Raw genomic sequence first — 20,048 nt, 5'->3', positions numbered from 1 at the left:
AAGACAAATAGATGGAGAGGTCCCAGGGTGACCAGAGCACTGTGTAGGGGATGTTTCATCCAGGTGCCAGAGAGACTGGGCACATATTTACTCCGGGTTATTTCAATGTTTTAGCTGACCTTGAGGGAAGGTGCTACTTACAGCCACTTGTCTGATGCTGGGAAATAACCTGAAGCAGACTTTTAATTATTATTTTTTTAAAAAAACACCATGTGTAACAAAAATGTACTTAATGCAGAGAACTCCTGTTTTACCATCTTTGACATATTTTTTTTTCCCTATCCACTGTCCCTCTTGCTGTTTATAGTTGTTCCTCATGACTGAGTTTTCCTTCCTTTTTGTTCTCCCCCCCCAGCTACTTTTCCACTACTGGGGATTTCTCAGAAATGTTACGCTGCCAGAATTCACTTTTATTCTTAGTAACTGGAGCACAAGGGCAATTGCTTGGAAGCAAAATGACATCTGTGAAGAATGACTTTGGACATTGAATAAAATAGAAGAGGGGCAAATTGGAGGACAGAAGGCCAGAATTCCTGTAGGGCACTTTCAGGACATTTAGCGTTATAAATGAGGTTATTTTGGCAAAAAGTTTCCTAGTGTAGAATATGTGACTGATCAGTAGATGCTGCTGAGGAGCAACTACTCAAAAACATTGGCTTCTCCTGGTTAAAAAATTGTGCAACCCTCATCACTGATGGAGGTAGCATCCTTCCAACAGCCTTGAGGCATAAACCATGGCTTTATGCTGTGTTTTATAGGCACAGACAGAAACAGAAACAGATTTCTTGGGAAAACTTACAGAGGCAGGAAATAAAAAAAAGGATGTAGCTCAGTGATGTCCTCACTGATGAATATCACAAACATCTTACATTTTACAAGGAGATTAGCACCACTGATCTTATTGTTCCCACCAATGCCTAATTTCATCCTCTACTGCTGGGTTATAAACAAAACAAATTCTCTGGCACAGATCAACTCAGGCACCCCAGGATGAAAAACTGAACATGGCCAGACACTTGCTGTGGCAAGTCCAGTCCTGCTGCCACCAGAGCAGCTTGGTGCTCCCCAAAGTGCTGATCCTGCTGTAAGATGGAGACACCAAGGAGCTGTCAGCAGCAAACACAGGGCTCCTGGTCACTGAGGGTCCTCACAGTGAAGGCATCGCTTCATTTAAAGTGATTTTCCTGAATGAAAAATTTGTATCAACCTTGTCTGGCTTCTCCACTTCTTTAAGGGATGCAATAAATTAGAAGGTGGTAAGGGGCCAAAAGGAACATTCAAAATTCCAGTGGCATTTCTAGGAATTGCCTGGCATGCCCCAAGTTCCTTGCAGTGACTTGCTGGCCAGCCTGCAGGAGGGAAGTGGCTGGCTACAGCAAGGCATGTATGTGGAAGGAGTGTTCATCCCTGGGAAACAAACTAAAAAAGCCCTTGGAGCATCTCAGATTACCCTGGCATCTCCAGAAACCCAAAGGCAGACAGTCAGTGCAGGCACTTTCTAGCCCCTGCTCTGACCAAGGGAGCACCAGCAGGGAAATACCTTTGTAAATATTAGTGTAAATATTAGTGAGGAAATGGCTCTCCTGAAGTCAGGAGAAAATCTGGGGCAAAACACAGATTAAGCACCTGGTGTCCCCAGCTCACCACGGATCCATTCTCTCTGCAGTGTGCAGAGTATCATCACTCTCCTTTACTGCAGCTGCTCCTCTTTGCATCCCTTTGCAGAAATTCCAGCCACACTGAAGTATGTCTGGTTGTTATTTAGATACCCCTGTTAAATATGTAGGTATTTATTTAGGCATCCCTATTACATATACAGATATCCTTCCAATCCCCCAGGCTGGAAGGACTCTAAAAAGCGAATTAAGCATTACACAGAGCTTGTCTCTGGCTCACTTCAGGGTGGACATTGCACAAATAGCCTTCTCTGGCTGCACTCATTCTCCTGCAGGACCTGTGCTCTCTTGATCACTTTGTGCCTCCAAGCCCAGTTCTCAGGAGTGCTGCCCCTGGGAGGAAGTGTGGAGGTTGTGTGGTCTGGTTTGTGCTTTCTCTTCAATGGGCTTTTTATTTTTCTTAACTTCAATGACCTCACATCAATATAGAGACTTCCCTTACCATTACTTTATCTCTCTTCCAGGACTTGCTTTGCTCCTGGGCGATTGCCATCTTCCTAGCTAGATGCTGGAGTAGAAAGAGCATGATTCAAGTTCGGGAATCCTAGGGGAAATATTAGCAGCCACTAATGAGTGAGAGCAGCATAGGAACGTGCCACAAATCACCAGCCAGGGAAACAACCTAAATCTTTATTTAAGTGAAGCTTTTTTTAAAGGGGCTGCTGTTAAGTGACTCAGCTGCAGATTACTGGGAAGTTACAGGTAATTTTTGCAGGGCAAGGAGGGGCCAAGTTAGGAGAAAATGAGGTGTTTTGCAGCATACAATGTGTTGTAAAGTGTTAGGACATTTATTAATCATATGTGGGCAGACAACTTCACACACGCTACCAGAATTTACTGTACCAATGTAATTGCCATATTGTATCTCTGTAAGTGCTATGAATCAGCCAGTATGTGACATTAATTATCTGCATTTAGCGTTGTGCAAACTGACATAATGATCAATTATGGAGTAACACATCTCTAACTGTTTACTGAAGCACAGATGTAATCCCCCAGGGCTTTAAAGTATTCTGGATTTATTCTGTACATGCTATATCTAACCAAATCCTGGTTTTGTCCAAAAGTAACATTCTTCCATGGCTGAGAGGTGCAGCATGCAGTGTTCAACATCTGCTTCTGCAGCAGGTTCCCTGGAGGTAGCTCTTCTCCCACCAGCATGGGGGAATCTTCCTCACTAATTCACCTCTTTGGAGAAATGTTTCTCTATGAACTTCTAGGAAATTGCTTCATGGCTTTGGCTTTCTTTTTGATGAAATTCAAAAAGAATTTGAATTCTTTGAATTCAATTTGAATTGAATTCTTTGAATTTAAGTTTCTCACCTCCTCCATTCATCCATAACTGGAAACACAAGGTATTTGTCTCACATTACCATTTTCAGGAGCTGTTTGAAAAATTATGGAAGCATGCAGGATGTTTGGTCTAAGAAAAAGAGAAGGAAGAATAGGTAGAAAAAATATCTTCCATAATGAAGATTTCTGTGCAGACAGTGGCAATCCAAACATTCCCTATGCCCACTGAAAATAGGGCAAGAAAAAATCATGTCAATTTTCTGAAAAAATAATCTGGGATAAATATTAGAAAATAATTTCCTGATTTTACAGAGAGATGAGTCTTGGAACAACAGAGAAAAGTCTGGACTTTCCTTTTCCAAAGTTCAGAAGACCTGAGGCAAACTTTGGCCAGGAAAGGCTGAGGATGCCATCCTCAGCAGAGGTTCCTGAAGTAGGTGGTCTGTGATTTTAGGATTCAGGCCATGAGGACTGTCCTAGCAGACTGACAGAGTTTCAGGGCTGGAAGAAGCCCTGGATAGTGACAGCCAGCCATCCCATCCCTCAGGGGCTCCTTAGGCAGAAATGGATCTGCTGTGCTCAAAGCAGCAGTGCAGAGCAAAGGACTCCCATAGCAGCTTTGGAGCAGAGCTCCCAAGGAATGTGTTTTCTTCCATTTTCAGCCTCTGTAGTTTCAGAACTGGGAGTTCCCTCTGTATTTATGCAGAATTCAGCACAAACAGGCCTTTGAACACCACTGAAACAGAAAAATCAAAATGTGATCCTTTCCACCTTGAGAAACAAGCATGTCCCAAACATTCTTATCTCAAAGGCAGAAGTGACAGGCTGTGGAAACATTCAGTCTGGAAATTAATCTTTTGAACAGGAGCTGAGTCTGAATAGATTATATACATACTTGTGTTTGCCTGTTTTGAGTTACATGATGCTGTTTTCAGCTGAATAAAATTTTATAACAATTTTTTTAAAGTCCAGCAAATTTATCAAATTTACTACTGAAGTAAGTTGCACCAATGCTGATTTTTAGTGAGTGTAGTTCCTTACCATAGTAGGCAACTTGGCCTTATTCCATTGGAGGCTGGATAAATACCTCCTTTGAGCCAAATCCACCTTAATCAAAGCTTATATAAATCTCTTTATATCAGTAATTCTGTGCCTGCTAAACCCAGTAGCTATTTTGGTTGTATCTGGCAAGATGAAATGATCAGTACTCAAACCCAGTGATTCTGTCTGTTGCCACACCACTGTACATTGCCACTATCTATTTTGCAGCAGTATGGGTGTGTAAAAATTCCCACATAAAGTGTCCATGTTCATACAGGGCACAGTATGGGTTCTGTCATGCCACACCATGGTGCTGTAAGCAACAGAGCTCACTCTAGGACAGGACTAAACTCCCTTTTGGCATCCACCGGAGCACTCCTGAAGGCAGTTCCTTATCAATTTCCTTTTGGTGTGCTATCAGCTGAAAATTGGTCATGTTTCTATGGTAGCAATGCGAGGCAGGCATTTCCACAAATAAATATTTACAGGAAACATCCTTGTTTGGGAAACAAATAAGCACTTGCTCTGGAAATCCTGCTGCACCAGTGACATCCCTGTGGTACTACTTGGTAGCATCAAAACATTCTCTGTGAGAAACAGTGAACTCTGCTTGCATTGGGGTGAGAGCACATGCCTTCAGATACATCACTTCTCTCTGTGGTTTTCCCAGCTGTCTTTACCAGGAACCCTTTCACAGAGCAGGCCAGCTCTTCTCTCTCCCAAATCCATTCATTCCTTTTTCGCTTAGGGCTTATCTTGGCTGTCAATGAGCCCAAAGGTGCTCCAGACACATTCTTCCTCTTCTTCCTGTCATCCCTTGGATGTATTTTTGTGGCTGTATCATAAGAGGGGCATAACACAACAGGAGGCCCCACTGAATCACTGCACAACATTTTATACACCAGCCTTTCCTCCCACACTGCAGCTCTTAGCTCACTTGAGCCTTTCTGTAGCTAAGGGGAATCCAGAGAAAACACAGCTTTAGTCCAAATGCTGGTTGTTTGCCCACCTCTAAGTGATTGGGAGTTCACTAATAAAGCATTGTAACTCAGTGTAAAGAGGTGAGCAGAGGCACAAACCAGTATTTTCTGCTGAAATGAAAGGTATACACAGCGCAAAGGTCATGGAAATTATCTGACCCTCATTTTCTTCCATGTAACAGAAATACATGACAGCATGAAATACAAGCCAAATAAATGCCATTCATGCCACAAAATAAGTTATTAGGACATAAATCGAAATCCACAATCTTCATTCTTTGTACTTCAGCAACAAAAGATGTCTGGCAGCTCAGGAAGATGATTATCTCTACATATATCACCTTCTCCTCCCTGATCTTTTCCCTTGAGTTTTGGCACTTACCTAATCATTGAGGTCTTTTTATTTTTCAGGAACACGAGCAGCCTTTAGCATGGAAGATATCTGAATGTGGAATCCTACATACAGTAAGTTTCACCTTAAAAAAGAAAAAAAAAGGACATTTTTATACCTTGTTATATCTGGTCAATGTTTGTGCAACTATCTGACTTCTGTTTGAACTAGCTAAATAAAAATTCTCCATAAAGAGAGATGAGTATTTTTTTTTCCTTGCTGAGACTGGCTTTCCTTTCTTTAGATGGCAACAGCATCTCATGACCTCAACCTTCTCAGTAGAATTTAGAATTCAAATATGAATGTGTTTGGAAATGGGTCATGAACCTGAATACTGAAATAGGAGTTCAGAAACATGTCATGGGTCATAGTTGGGTTAAAGAACATCTTAGAAATGTCCCATGTTCTTCAAAAACCACAGTCTCACACAAGGAGATGTGTAGCACTTGATAAGCAATAGGACAGAGGAGTCCAGGGCTCTGCCCTCAATACCCAAACCACTATAAGCAACTACACATCCACTAGAGGCAATGGTTTATTTCCCAAAACTTGCAATTTATATGCATTAGGCAAAAAAATCCCAAGTAATTCTAATTTATGGTTGCCCAGTAACATCTCTTGGTGTTGCTCAAACTCTTCTTCAAACTATCTGCAGTGCTGACCTTGTGTTCCCCACACAGCTCAGGAATACATCAGAATGATGCTGAGGAGACCCTTGGTGCTGGAGTTATTCATGCCAAACTTAGACCAGAGTAAACTGGTTTGAATTGAGCCTCTTGAAATGAAAACGAGGGAACTGCTTTCTCATTTGGCTCCATACCTTTGAGTCAAGGTTAGTCAAGCTTACCTCCTTTCTCGTGGACCTGCTGATGAAGAAGTAAGCCTCCTCCACACCCTGGGGCTGCAGATCATTCACTGCCACCACGTGGTCTCCGTGGTTAAACAAACACCCCAGCCTGAGAGGACCAGCCCACTGTGAAACACTGTGGAGGGCAGACAACACAGGAAACACACAGGATAGGCAGTCAGTGCAGTGGCTGGCAGGACTGCATTTATGGGGCTGCCTTCTGGAAATGAAACACGTGTTCAATGACTTTGTACATTTTTTATCTGCTTCTGGTTGAAACCATCACTAATTATTCCACTGCATGCTGGATTCTTCTTTACCACAGCACTTGAAATACAAACTCAAGTTCAAAAAGAATCAGAGAGAGCAGAAGGAACCACTGAAGTGCCAGCAAGCACTGCCCCTGCCCTGTTCTGCCCTGCCAAAACTGCACGTGGGTGTCTACAGCTGAACACTTCTGTGCCTGACACTTATTCCCATCTCACAGGCACTGTCACAAGACATCCAGACTTACCAAATTCGTCCTGCTGCTTCAGTAAGTTTTAGGTAATTGTTAATATCAGCCAGGGGTACGAAAATATCCAGTTTCTGCAGCTGCATGTCATCTGTAACTTGACTGTGAGAGAAAAACATCAGAGACCACAGAATCACAGAACAGCTCAAATTGGAAGGGACCCATAAGGATTATTGAGTCCAACTCCCTGCTCCTTGCAGACTCCCTAAAAAAGCATGACTAAAGTGCCTCTGGAATGCTGACAGGCTTGGCAAGATGAAACCCCAAACCCACGAGCATGTCTGTCTCCTCTGCTACCAGCTGGAGAAGACACTTACCTGAGCAGTATAGACAAGTGAACCACTGAGAGGGGTAATGAGTTTTGCCTTCTCTGGAGGGCTGGCTGCAGGCTGGTGCTGCTTTCTGGGAATTCTGTGCCTTTGTCTGCTTCCAAGTCTCTTGGACATGCACTGTTGTTCTGGCATTTGGGAGGGGATGGGAGCCCATCACGTCTGCACGTGAGCTGGCATGTCTCATCCAGCAGCTTACTAAAGAGGAACGATGATAAAAAATTAAGGGGTTTGACAGTTCCAGGCACTCTTACTGTGTTTGAAGCTGGATCAAGCAGCCCTCAATAAAGCAAAGAATAACAAGTTCTTGTAGAATATCCAGTGGACAAAATAAAATCTAAGTAAAATAAACAGCCCTTCTAAAAATGGACCATAAATCTCAAAATAAAGGTTTTCAGTATGCAAAAACTACTTATTAAGCCTGGAAACATTTCAGCTAACAGCATGCCTTGACAAAGAAACTGAGTACAGATTGTTGGCCTTGGCTGTACTGGGTTCTGGAGGGATGTAAAGCTGTCCCTTGGGAGATGTGATAACTCAGAACTACTTGAAATAATTTTAGTTTTATTTGATAAGTCTTATATTGCCTGGAGCTGACTACCCATTGTGCCCCAAACAAGACTGGGGTTAATAGCAAAAGCTGCTCTTGGTATATTTTAAGTCAGATGGCATAACTTTGTGAGGTTTTTTATAGTTATTCCCTCTGGGGGGGTCCCAAAGACACAGACAAGCTTGAATTAATCTATTGGGATTTTCTGGTTAGTGGGTCTGCATTTCCAGTTGCTCCCTCCATGTGGCCTCAGATGTGACTGTCTGTAGGTGTCAGGCCACAGCTAACAGCTACTGACCCCTCCTCTGGCTCAGGAGGAGCTCTACCCTGCAGGCACAATTCTCTTCAGTATTCAGTGCTGTAATGCAGAGGCTGTAAATTTTCCTTGTGGCCCAAGAACTGTGACACAAAGTTCAGGTCATTCTTTGTGACACTGTACCTTCAAAACACACAGCAACAGAGCTGCTCTTTGGGTGGCAAAATGAAAGGGAGGATGTGTCCTGACCCACACAACTTCTTCATGGAAAAGTTGGGAGCTAATGCCCCATCTCTACCTTTCTCTTTTAACCTCTAGATAATGCCGCCTGCTTTGGAGAACACCTGTCTGAAAGGTTGTTGGAGTTGGGCTGCAGTGACTCAGTAAAGTGGTGAGCTGCTGTCATGAACACCCAGAAAAAGTATGAGTCAACAAAAGGTGCTGCATTGTGTAGTCAGAGCCTGAGTAAGTGCAGGAGTCTGCAGTGTGAGCTTAAATTTCATGTTGATGAGTTTGAATTTGACTCCAGTGTTCCCATGAATGCTGAACTTTGTGAACTAAGACCCAACAAGGACTCATTCAAACGAGATGCAGACTCTAGATCTTGTTATGCAAATACCAGAGATGTCAGCTGTATCTCTATTGCTGTGCCACATTTAATTTCCAAAACCTTAATGAAGTTGTTACTTACAGTGATTTCATTGACATATAAATGTTCTCCTTTACTGGGCTGTTCTGCAATGGCTTCTCTTGCACAGGGATGTCAGACTCAGCTGAAGGGTCAGGCTTTGATACTTCAGTAGTGCACTGTCAGAAACACACATCAATATAAGACATTAATGTCGTTGCCCTGCCTACAGAAGAAACCCCCATTAATTTCCTTATTTTGTTCAGTGCTCATGCTGTTTAAACATATTGGAAAATACAGCCTGGGATTCCTCAAATCAGTCAATTCCAGAAACTGGGAGCTCAAAAGGTGCTTGAAACTTAAAAGTTAATCCTGGAATTATTGGCACTGCCAGACTGGGACATAACCAGCTATATTCTGAAGTACTACCACCAAAAAAAATTTGGTGCCTTTTAATTTAAGCAGGCTGAAAAAGGAGACTTGTACTTTGGGTATGCTTGACTTAGAGCACTTAGATTATATGACCACATCACCATTGTTGATGTCCTTCAGTCAGATGTACAGTCTGCAGATGACTTCTGCAGAAAACTGACCACTTCTCCTGACCATTTCTCTTCTCCTGACCATTTCTCTTCTCCTGAAATTAGCCTCCCAAACTGGGTGTCAAAATCTGTATAAAATTAACAGCATGATTTCTCCTGCTGCCTTGTTTCACAGTGAAATGCAGATACCAAAATGTACTGCAGTGTTTTAAAAGTACTGCTTTTATGCAGCTTACTGGTGTTTCAACAGAATTACATTTCAAAATACATAAAACTAATGTACTGTTACCTTCTCTAAATGAAGCTTCCAATTTCAGAAAAAAAACCCCAACCCTACCCCATTATACAAGAGGCAAAAGCCATTAACAATGAAACACTCAATTTGGGGAATTTCAACAAAATCAGCAATGTTTTTGTCAAAATGCCACTTTGCACCAGAAGATCCTTTGAATAAGTCAAAGTATTTTTTTCTTGTATAAATGAAAGCTCTATTACCTAGTGCTTTATCTATGTATTCCTTTTGCAAGGTACAAGTGGTTCCTCCTACCAGTTCCTCTTTGGCTCATTAAATGTCTCCTGTGCCCTTGGAGCTGTTAACAGAGCAGCAGAACTCACAGCTGATGAACTACCTTAGCTAAAACATTGCTGGGAGTTTGGTAATAATCTTCCTCATCCTTTTTCATGTTTTCCTCTGGATCTGACAACAGCAGGTTCTCCTCACTTCTTCCCAGAATTTTATCCTGCTGAAAGAATGCATTTGTATTTAATGCCTCTATATAACAGGCTCAGTTATACAGATTAACATGCATTTTTCCTTTTTGTGGAGAAGTAGCAGAATCAGCAAATATTCACAGAAAACATGGTAAGAGACATCCTGTTTGCATGAGGGACAATTACTTAACAAAGAGTTTTCAAGACCTGGGCCTGGATGAGGGAACCACCAATAAAAAGCAAAATGCATCAGATGCTTGAAATGGGGACTCACACTGCTAAAAGGAAGTAAATACAAGGGATTAGTTAGGAAGTCAGTTGTCTGCATGTCACTGATCAGAGAATATGTCCAGAGATCTTAGCAGATGTTAAACTTATGAGGCAAGAGAAACATTTTTATCCAATGAACAAACATTGCTGTTTCTTGTTCTCTATACAGCAAGGTTATTTATTTTTCACACATGCCAAAACAGAAACATGAGCTTTGTGCTATTCCCTCTGCTTCAGGCTAAAAAGCTAAAATCCAAATTCCTTATCTTCTACCCTCATGGTCAGCCTGTCCCAGCCTGAACAGCTGCATATAATACCTGCTCTCTGAGGCACTGTAAGTATGAGAAGAATTAATGAATAAGACAGAAAAGGTATGCGAAAGGAAGAGACACAAAGAAATTCTTGACATACACCCAGAACAGGACTGGTTAAAATCAAACCAAGGGTTAACTCAGTGCATTTCAGAGCTCAGACTCACAACTGAATTACTGCAACTTTAAAAAGTACTGTGCATCAGCTGAGCTATGCTGACTGCCCATGGCATTGGAATGTAGTTTCAACTATTCACTTCTTTCCACTGAATTTAGCTGTATTATCTCATCCTTGCTGTCAGCCTATATACAGGGATGGTGATTGCAGCATGTGATTTACCACCCTGTTAGCTGTGATAGCAGAACAGACTCTTTGCTCTGTATCTCAGCCACTCCAGGTCAGAGTTCAACGCATAAACTGTCAATAAAGATGTGTTCAAGCTGCAGAGGGGTGTGTTAGAGCCTTGGTTGTGCCTTCTGTCCTCTTGACTCTGCTGCAAAGGCAGCGATCCACGCTAGAGGAAAACTGCTGCAGGCACTGGTTCAGGGAACGCAGGTCAGAACACTTAGCCACTAATACAAGATAACATTCATCTTTTTATCTTTCCAAATCACTCCTGCTAGATATGGAAGTGAAATTACTTGAAGACATATTAATGCTGACAGAAGGTCAGTTCTAAGACGTGCCTCAATTTAACAAGCTCTTGTTCTGTAATTTAGTTACATTGACTCGATTGCTACTGGCAAAGGCTGAAGAAATAAACCATTTAGGAACAACTGTGGCACAGCTGAGAAATGTGCTGGGAGGGACAAATCCTCAACCAGTGCAAATGCAGAGCTTTCTTCATCAAGTTTGTGAGAGCTGCCACAAGTTGCAGTTGCTGCACAGAAACTCTGAGGCTCTGACTCCAAAACCCCTGAACACAGGTATTTCAAGCAAGTTCTAGAAGATCATTTTCAGTAGTAAGCAAGAAAACAGACTAAATATTTAGGAAACATTCATAGTGGAAATCAACTCGATGTGCTTGGAAAGTAAGTGGATAATCTATAGTCACAGATACCCAGGTGAGATAAAATCCAATATTCACTTCTGCAGATGGAACAAGGCAAGAGCTGTTTGATTTGTTCTGCTCACCAGGCTTGGAAAAACTCCTCTTGGTGAGTCACACTGAGCCTGATGGGGGCCAGGATCTGAATAAGGCCTGTTCTTGTCTTCTGAGGAACCATTCTCCTGTATAAAAAGGAAAAAAAATTGACTCCTCATAAAGATACACTGGAGGCGCCTGACCCACATTCAGCTTCCTCTCACCAGGCCATTTGCACAGAGCTTTGTGACACAGAAACTCAGCAACTCCTTGGCTGCTATTTCACCCTGACACCTGGACTGCAATCACTGGGGGACAGCAGCAATGCTTCCCCTCCCTTCTCTTTAAATATTGAGGGGAAAGTCAGTAAGGCAGAGAGGAATTGGATCTGAACTCTCCTCTGAGCTTTACAGCCTAAAAAGAGAGAGAGAAATAAAAGCACAATCACAAATCAGGAGGAATGTGGCTAGCAGCTGCCAAAACAAGCATCACATGCCTCTGCCAAGGCATGTCAAAGCAAGTCTTCAGGAGTTTACTTAATGTTCACAACAATGTGCCAGTCAGTTGAGACAACCAGGGAGGATTGTCTCTCATTGCCTTCACTTACATGCAGACTTGCCTCTAAAGTATTTTCCCTGTGGGGACTTTGTGGTGTCATACCCAGGTCCTACTCAGGAACCCCACCAGAAGAGACCACCCAGGTACCCACTGCAGAAACTCTGAACAACTCTTGATGGAGAAAAAAACAACTATGCAAAAGAAATGTCACAGTCATGCCTAGGCACAGACTCATTATGAAGGACAGGTAATTTGTTTACCTTCTGGTAGCCTTGCCTATCTGAAAAGCTGGCCATATCTACAGAACTCAAGAACAGTGGCAAAGAGGAAGTCCGGCTTCTGACCTCTGGATTTGGAAGATCTTTATTCTAGAAATAAGGAAAAAGCAGTATAGGAAAACAGGCACCTGTTGAGTGTGGGCTAAAATGTACCGACACATCTCACTAGAGCAAATTTTATTTCTAATGGCTCAGAGGCATTGTCTGCATGGCATTTTCAGGCAGACATGAATTTGCCCTGCTTGCTTTTTGAGCTGCCTGGAAGCTGCAGTGCCCAGTGTGTAGTGTGAGTACTTAGTGCGAGCAATGTGAGTACTTAGTCTAAACTGGTGGGCCTGGCTGGCTGACATGGTGCAGAAACTTGGGCCTGAGCTTGAACTACCAGGGCTTCCAGCTGATTTATAACATTGACAGACTGATGTAAAACAACATGTAAATAGATCTGAAATGCACCCCCTAAGTATAACACACAAGCTTTCACTCCGATGCATCACAGGTGTGATTCGTTGCAGCATAATACCAATCTTCCCCTCATTTCCATATGGCTTACTCTTCAAAGAGATTTCTTCAATGTAAAATCAATCCCAGTGCAGACAGACTGTGCAATGCCTGCTTGATGCATAAAGCTAGGGTACAGGATTTACATGAAAATGAATTTCTGAATAACCAAGGTCAGAGGCAACTTGCAAGGCAAAGATCAGGAAAATTCCTTTGCAGAGTTTTGTAATGAAAAAAAAAACAAAGCTTTTTTTTTTTTTTTACTAAAATAAAGTACAGTAACACGTCACCTGAGGGCAGCATCCACTTCTTTTGTCCTCCCTGCAGACTGAAGATATCAGAGTGACCCAGTCATCTATTTCCTGCCTGAAGTTGAAACAAGAGGAGTGAAAAGTTACTGACAAGTAACACACAAGGGCAATTCTTTTGCCTACCTACTTCTTCCTATGGGGCCCAAAACAAAAATTCCTGAGATCAAGGGGAAAACCCTGCATCATCCTTTCAGGAAAGAGTGCTTGTGCGGTCACAGCCAGATTGCAAAATCTGACTCAGAGAGCCAACAAGGCTTGGGAATGCATTTGGGCCACCAGGATGAGAAACACGCCATGAAAGGGCTGTTGAAGCTGTTTTCCATGCTTGCAGTGGATTTAGTTGGATTAATTCTGGAATGCTTCCCGTGGAGTGTGGGCTGTGAGAGCCGCGCCCCAGGGGAAGGCATTGGGTGGCACGCTCAAGTAGCACCCAGGTATGTGTTTTCCTTCTTATCAGAATTTCACACATCAGCTGCTCTTCTGCAAAAAAGCAAAAATTCCCCCTGACGTGCTCGTGAGTGGGAAACTGAAGAGGAGATGCTGGGAACCAGCAGTACAGGAGCACTGTGACAAACATCACCTCCCCCACCTAACTGAGCTTTGGCCGATCACCTGCACAGAAACAGTTTCTGCCCCTCTTCAGGACCCAATTCCAGCCCGAAAAAGCACAGACTGCACCCCCCTGCTGCAGCAAAAGCCCCAGCCAGCACTTCGGGGATCTGTTTTCCTTCAGGAGAAGTTTTGCCTTCAGTCTGCTTCCCTTGATTAATAACCTAGTTTCCAGGCAATATTGTGGTTTAACCATGAGGAGCAAAACCTTCTCTACCTCCCAGGAGCTGCTGGGTGAGAAGGCAAAGGTCTCTGCCCTTTCCTGTCCCCTGAGCAGCACAGTGTGAAATGGCACTGCCACACTGAGGCACTGGCACTGCCATCCCACTGCCATCCCTGCGCTCCCTCTGCTTTCACATGCTGGGTGCTGTGAGTGGCTGCAGGGAAGGGGAGCTCACCTGCCTGGACCAGCAAAAAATTAACCCAGCCACGAGTAAGGGGAGGCAATGCCATAGAAAAAAGCTGTTTTCCATTGGATCAGGCAGCTGAATCACCTCCTCCCAGAGCTGGGCCATCAGCAGCTGAGACACAGAAGGGAAGGGAGTGGCTGTGAGGGAGCAGGACCCTCCCTTGGGGCACAGCTTAGTGCTACGTTAGTTTAACAGCACTGTCACACTGCTTTTGCACATCCTGCTGTGCCCACCTGCTGTCCCCAACGAGGTAGTAACGTCTGCTTCCAGTGCTGATGGACATCACCTGCTCAGGAAGGCATTTAAACATCTTCCTCACCGTTTCCATAATTTCAGCATTGCTTATGCCAACTTGAATACTTATGATCCTGTGAAGATAACCATAGGAAACATCCTATATAACTCTACATCCTATATAACTCTATACAAATAGACACACACACATGCATGCATGTCCGTATTTTACTCTGAGCACAGCATAATATGAGATCTGCAAGGGGAAAGTTAAACGTTTTTCCACAGAAAAAATTGCTGGAGAAAATAAATGCACACATTCAAAAGAGGTGGTCTTTCAATGAAGAAAGTCTCCAGGCAAAATATATAAAATTTGCTTTTCCAAAGTGCCAGACTATGGATCCTCATTTCTGGTAAAAGGGGCTTTTGATTTATTTCAGAATCTTGAAAAGAAACAATAGTAAGAAAAATTTCTTGTGGAAGTTTTTTAACCACTATAAAACAATAGATTAATATACTAATTGTATATTAATAGTGTTTTAATGGAGGGGAAGAGGAGCAGAAGTACACTTAATGGATACTTGAAGCACTTGAAGCACTTCTTCCATTAACTTCCAAGAAGCCAAATTAATAGAAGTAATGACAACAATAATTATGGTAATAATGTAACCACAGACCACTGAGCAAGCTGCAGTATTTTTGAAAACTTCACAATCCTTTTAATGGAAGAAGCACAACAGCAATGTGATGAGTGACTTCCTTGCCTAACAATTCCAGGAGGCTGGAGTATTAACCTCTAGATCTGACAGGAAGCATTTGCATCTCCCATTACATTTTTTCTGTTTCCCTTGCACATAGATCATACCCCCCATGGCATGGGAAAGGGTGCCAGTGCAAAACCAGTGACACTCAGTCTTGCTGCAGTCGGCATGTGCTGACAGGAGGGAAATGACCAACCCAAACGAGCCAAGCAGGGCAATTTCTTGGCAGAATAAGAGGCAGGGAGCAGCCATAAAGAGCCCAAAGGGTTATGACAAAGTCAGGAGACCTTTGCACAAACCTGCAAAGCACTTTGTGAAGCTGCAAGCTGGGAAAGGGTGTGTGCCACAGCTGAGAGGGGCACAGCCTGTCCTGATTCACGTGTGAATGAAAGCCTGGCACTGTCCCCACAGGAGGTGAAATGTGTTCTACTGCAGGAACACAGCCTGTGGGATTGCGGAGCCAAGCCAGGTATCTCACTGGCAGATACATCACTATCACTCACACAAAAGTAAATTATAATAAAGCAATTCAGGACTTTCACTTCTTCATTTGGCTTTGCACCCAAAGCCTACAAATCCCATGGGATTCTTTTGTGGAGTTCATTGGGTTTGAATCAAGAACCCAATCCTGACTTGTTCAGCCAGGAACAAGAGCTTGTACAATCAGTGGCCATTGAACAGTGCTGATACATGACTTAAAATAAAGAAGATGATGCATTTGAGCTACATACTGGTCAACAGCTATGGAGCCTTTCACATGTTGGCCTTTTAGATACTTCAGGATGTAATTCCCTGTGCTGGACTTGGACAGGACAAACAGACGCCTCTTCCAGGAATTCTGCCAAAGAGAAAGAAATGCGTGTCTCATTAAAATTCAGGACAGCAGATACGAGAGATTGCTGAAATATGACTAATCTGTGCTGGTATACCTGTGAGCTGAAAAGTTGAAGAGGTGGTGATTTGATGAGGAATCCGTGCTTGCAGACTCCACCCTCAGGGCAAAATGTATTTTGAATTCTCACTAATCAAAGAGAAATGAACAGCACCATTACTAACTCGCTGCCAATTAATCTCTCTAAAAAGACCTGTTTGAACTGGAGATTGTTGCTTACCACTGGGTTTCTGTGCTTAAATGGTCATAAAACAAACACAAATCAAGGCTATAAAATATAGAGCCAGGCCCTGCTTCCCTGATGTTAATGCTGACAACTGGCCCAAACTGCAAAGTAGTGCTAGTGAAAATGTAGGGGCTTAGAAGATATCATGAGCTGCTGCCTTATTTAACTGATCTTATTTAACTTTTGGGGTCTGGTCTTATTTAGCTTCATAATTAGTGATCTGAAATGCACCCTTAAAGAAATTCATAGATGGCATTCGGTCAGCTAAGGATAGATCATCTCACAACTTTACTACTGACAAATTTTAGTATAAGAAATTTTGTACCTGCATAATGTCTTTTACTTGTAGAAGCCATCCTGATTGTTTCTTCCACCCAGGTAACAAAAAGAGCAAAAATGTTGAAGCTAATTCCTTTCAGTTTGCTTGCTGCTGAGCAGCATTTCACTGCACACACGATTGCTGTTGAGAAAATAGCAAAAATCTTACAACAGTTAATTTTCATACTGATGATCAAAATACATAAAACAGCCACAATAACTAGTAATTTAAGTGTATTTATAAAGAATTTTATATCATATTAGACACTATGAGCTGCATTTGTTATTTTATAATACAATCACAAAATTACAAACAAAAAATATTATCCACTTTTATAAGCCAAAAAGATGAGTTACTTAGAAGTGATGAGGGCTGCCAAGAGAACTTCATTTGGCCCTTTCTTTTGCACTAGTCACAACACCTATAACCTAGGAATACTGCACCCATGTATGTTTCTGACACTGCTTTGCCAATATGATGAGTCCTGTACAAAACTGGCATAACTTGACCTAAAGAGCTTAAAATATATGTAGAAAATGCAGTAATAATACTATGGCAATTTTAATAATTTGCAAGTTTGTCGTATTAATACAATGCCTTTTCAAAAGTTTCCCTTTGCCTTACCTCAAACCTCTCATTCCCTGCAAAATCAGGTCTTGGCTGGAAGTTGTTGTGCCTGCAAGGAGGTCACACAGACCCTCTTGTGCCACCTGAAGCCACAGAGCCTCTCCTGGGAAAATCTGAAGGATTCCAAGTGCTGTTCTCTGGCTCTTTACTGAGAAGCCTGGCTGCAGCGAGAGATTTAAGGGCTTTCCTCTGTTTATCTTTCTTCAGTGATTTGCTCCATGGTGCCAAAAGTAAATATGGTCCAGTCAGGAGTAGGGTGGTCAGAAATGGGGTGGGTTACACATGGAATTTTACCCCTGAGACACAACTAAAGCTATAGACTTTCATTCTTCCTGTTCCAGGCTGTAAATGGGAATGACCCACTGTAAGCTTAGGTCCATCAGAGGTTTCAGCACATTTCTGTCTGTATTTTTTGAGGTTTTTTTTCAGGGAAACCTTTGTAATTTTTTGCCTTTTTGGAAGAAAGATTTGTCGTACAAATGTCATGATAAACTGTTATAAAATTTGCTTCTAGAGTTTTCATCTGTTGCCTACCAGAAAAATAAAAGGACAAAAAAGCAATTTCCAAAACTAAAAATGACTGTACACAAAGTCAATAGTAGGGGCACACACCTGGGGCTGCAATGAAAGGCAATGCATTGTTCTGTTCAGTGTGACTGACAGTCACCTCAACTGGCAAACGATGCAATTACTACAAAACAATGTTCCAAGAGTCTCTGACAGGATACAAGTCTCTTCTGGATGTCAGTAAAAGTCAAGATTTGCATGTAGGAAGACAAATACCTGTGAGATTAGTTGTGCCATCTCACTCTGCCTTTTGGGAAAAAGTTTTTAATTGTTACATCTAATTGTCTTTTCAACAGAAAGCAACATTTTAAACAGGTTGTATCTAATTCTAAACAGAAAATGCCAATTCCATGATTATACCCCCTCAGATTTTTGTATGCCAGGCATTAAGGGATTTGATTGCTTGAAACCTTTTGAAATGCAATGAGACATTTCAGTCAAAATGCAAATAAAATGCCTCAAATCATTATGATGAAAGCTGTTATAAAACTTCAAAAATTTCCAAGATAAGGAAAACAAACTGTGTTAATACTTACAAGCAAAATGTCTTCATGGTGAAGAAGGTTATTAGAGAAATACACCTCCAAGTAAATCTAGATTCCCTGTACTGCCTCCTGCAGCAAAACACGATGAGTCCTTGCCCTGCATTGTGCCTGCCCTCTTATAGTCCCTGGATAAATAAAAGCACCTGAAATATGACCCACAAGGAAATTCCTGTTTCTGCACGGGAAGTAACTAAAGACTGCTCTGGAAAGGGGAAATCCAGAAGATTAATATTCACTTAGAAGCAATGAAAAATATGCACATTTGAGGCAGTGATAAATGTCTCCCACACAGAAAAAAAAGCCTGGAGAGAGCCTGGTTTTGTTGGTTCAGCTTTCTGAACAGTCCCTTCATTTCCCGAGCTGTTTCTAAAGCATAATATCCACCCATGAATGGAATATAAATCAGCAGTAAGAACCCTAAAAGATCATAAAAGTACCATAAATTGAAACCAATTTCAGATTTAAACAGCATTTAGTTAAACATACAATGGTGGAGCAGGATTTCTTGTGCTGCCTATGTCATGACAAGGTAATTTCAGCATCAGCCTTGGCTGAAGGTGAATTTTTGGGATTCTCTCCAGAAACATTCAGTGTATCAATAATGAAAGTGGATTTACACACTAAACCATCTGGCTAATTCTGCAGATGGCAAAGGAATTGCTTCCCAATAGAAAATAGTCCTAAATTTGATCAGGCAAAAAAACTAAAACACCTTGCAGCTTTTTAAATCACTATTCAGCAACCTGGCTCTGCTGGAGTGAAAGGGTCAAGGGTTGCTCACCCTGCGTGGGCTCCTTCAGGCTCATGGGCTGCACAGCTCCCAGCTCTGTCAGTATCACCCCTCAGGGGTGATGTCTGCTGGTACACACTTTTCTTTGTAAATAATATTAATTTTATCTGGACATGATCTAAAGCAATGCTCATCTAGCAGAGATCCTGGTACTTACACAAGGGGGTGGTTTTCTCTCTGTCTTTCACTTCTACTTTAAGTTAATCTTTCCATGTTACTTTCCTCTCTGGCAGTGTATTCAGGTATTTTATGCTGATCTTTCTATATCTCATATATTGGAACTGGCCTGAAGTTCTGGAGACAGGGAAATATTGTTCACAGAAATCTAAAAACAGGCTAGACCTCAAGCAAATAAACACTAATGAACTACAAAGACAGCAAAGAGCCTCTAGAGAAGTAACAAATACTGAAATGGTGGCTGGCCATGGTAAACCAGGAACTTCCTTATGTCCAGAAAACAGCTTCAGATGGAGCTATTTGGCAGAAGCAACAGGGAGAACACATTCACATGCTCTGCTAGAGCACTGTACAGTTTATTGTGTAAAGGGCAAGACGAAGCACTGGTGGAACACAATATTTCCAATAAAATACCTCCATTAACTTTGGTTTACTCCAAGAGAGGACGTGGCCTGCCCAACCCACGTCACCCAATGCCAAATTACTTTTCCAGCCTACCTTTCCCCTGACACTGTAAACCTCCTCCTGGAAAGATGCCAGAGACCTCCTGCATTCCTTAAAGAGAATGGCACTGGGATATATCTTGGTTTGTTTTTGTTTTACCAGATCGAGTAACAAACATGCAGATGTACAAAAGAAATTTTAAAAAAGAGGTTTTATTGATGTAATGCTCAGTATTGCCACAAATCACCATTTATTTAACTCAAACAACTGTAAATTTGACTTATGAAAAAAATATATGTCTCACTATGTCACAGTATTTGTAAGAAAATAAACTTAACAATTTGCTAACTTGGTTTTCATTTTCTCAGAAGATTGCAA

General features: G+C 42.0%; 1 protein-coding gene across 8 annotated transcripts; it reads right to left on the bottom strand.

Annotated features, from left to right (window-relative positions):
* Positions 1 to 2,443: 2,443 nt before the first annotated feature.
* Positions 2,444 to 18,914, bottom strand: PLEKHS1 (pleckstrin homology domain containing S1). Of its 8 annotated transcripts, none has more exons than XM_038140181.1 (15): positions 17,145 to 18,239; positions 16,527 to 16,661; positions 16,013 to 16,104; positions 15,815 to 15,921; positions 14,322 to 14,456; positions 13,049 to 13,124; positions 12,243 to 12,350; positions 11,475 to 11,570; positions 9,677 to 9,790; positions 8,569 to 8,684; positions 7,060 to 7,269; positions 6,743 to 6,844; positions 6,229 to 6,364; positions 5,373 to 5,466; positions 2,444 to 3,705 (listed from the first exon to the last, which is right to left on the bottom strand). In XM_038140181.1, exons 2-14 carry the CDS (start codon positions 16,555 to 16,557, stop codon positions 5,398 to 5,400), a joined length of 1,392 nt encoding a protein of 463 aa, XP_037996109.1. In that variant the 5' UTR covers positions 16,558 to 16,661; positions 17,145 to 18,239; the 3' UTR covers positions 2,444 to 3,705; positions 5,373 to 5,397. The 8 variants fall into 8 exon arrangements, with proteins under 8 accessions (XP_037996109.1, XP_037996111.1, XP_037996105.1 ...); XM_038140183.1 differs by having other exon boundaries at positions 9,677 to 9,787; XM_038140177.1 differs by lacking the exons at positions 2,444 to 3,705; positions 5,373 to 5,466 and adding an exon at positions 18,251 to 18,914 and having other exon boundaries at positions 5,480 to 6,364; positions 17,145 to 17,489.
* Positions 18,915 to 20,048: the final 1,134 nt, after the last annotated feature.

Source organism: Motacilla alba, chromosome 6, assembly GCF_015832195.1.
Source record: "Motacilla alba alba isolate MOTALB_02 chromosome 6, Motacilla_alba_V1.0_pri, whole genome shotgun sequence".
NCBI lineage: Eukaryota > Metazoa > Chordata > Aves > Passeriformes > Motacillidae > Motacilla > Motacilla alba.
This window is presented reverse-complemented; position numbering and strand designations above follow the sequence as displayed.

Excerpts from the sequence above, each read along its gene's own strand:
- PLEKHS1 (XM_038140177.1), bottom strand. The coding sequence starts at position 16,557 with ATGGCTTCTACAAGTAAAAGACATTATGCAG. Across the intron at positions 11,571-12,242 it reads ATAGGCAAGGCTACCAGAAG|GAGAATGGTTCCTCAGAAGA; the intron begins GTAAACAAATTA and ends CTTTTTATACAG. Across the intron at positions 9,791-11,474 it reads GAGGAGTTTTTCCAAGCCTG|CAGGATAAAATTCTGGGAAG; the intron begins GTGAGCAGAACA and ends GCATTCTTTCAG.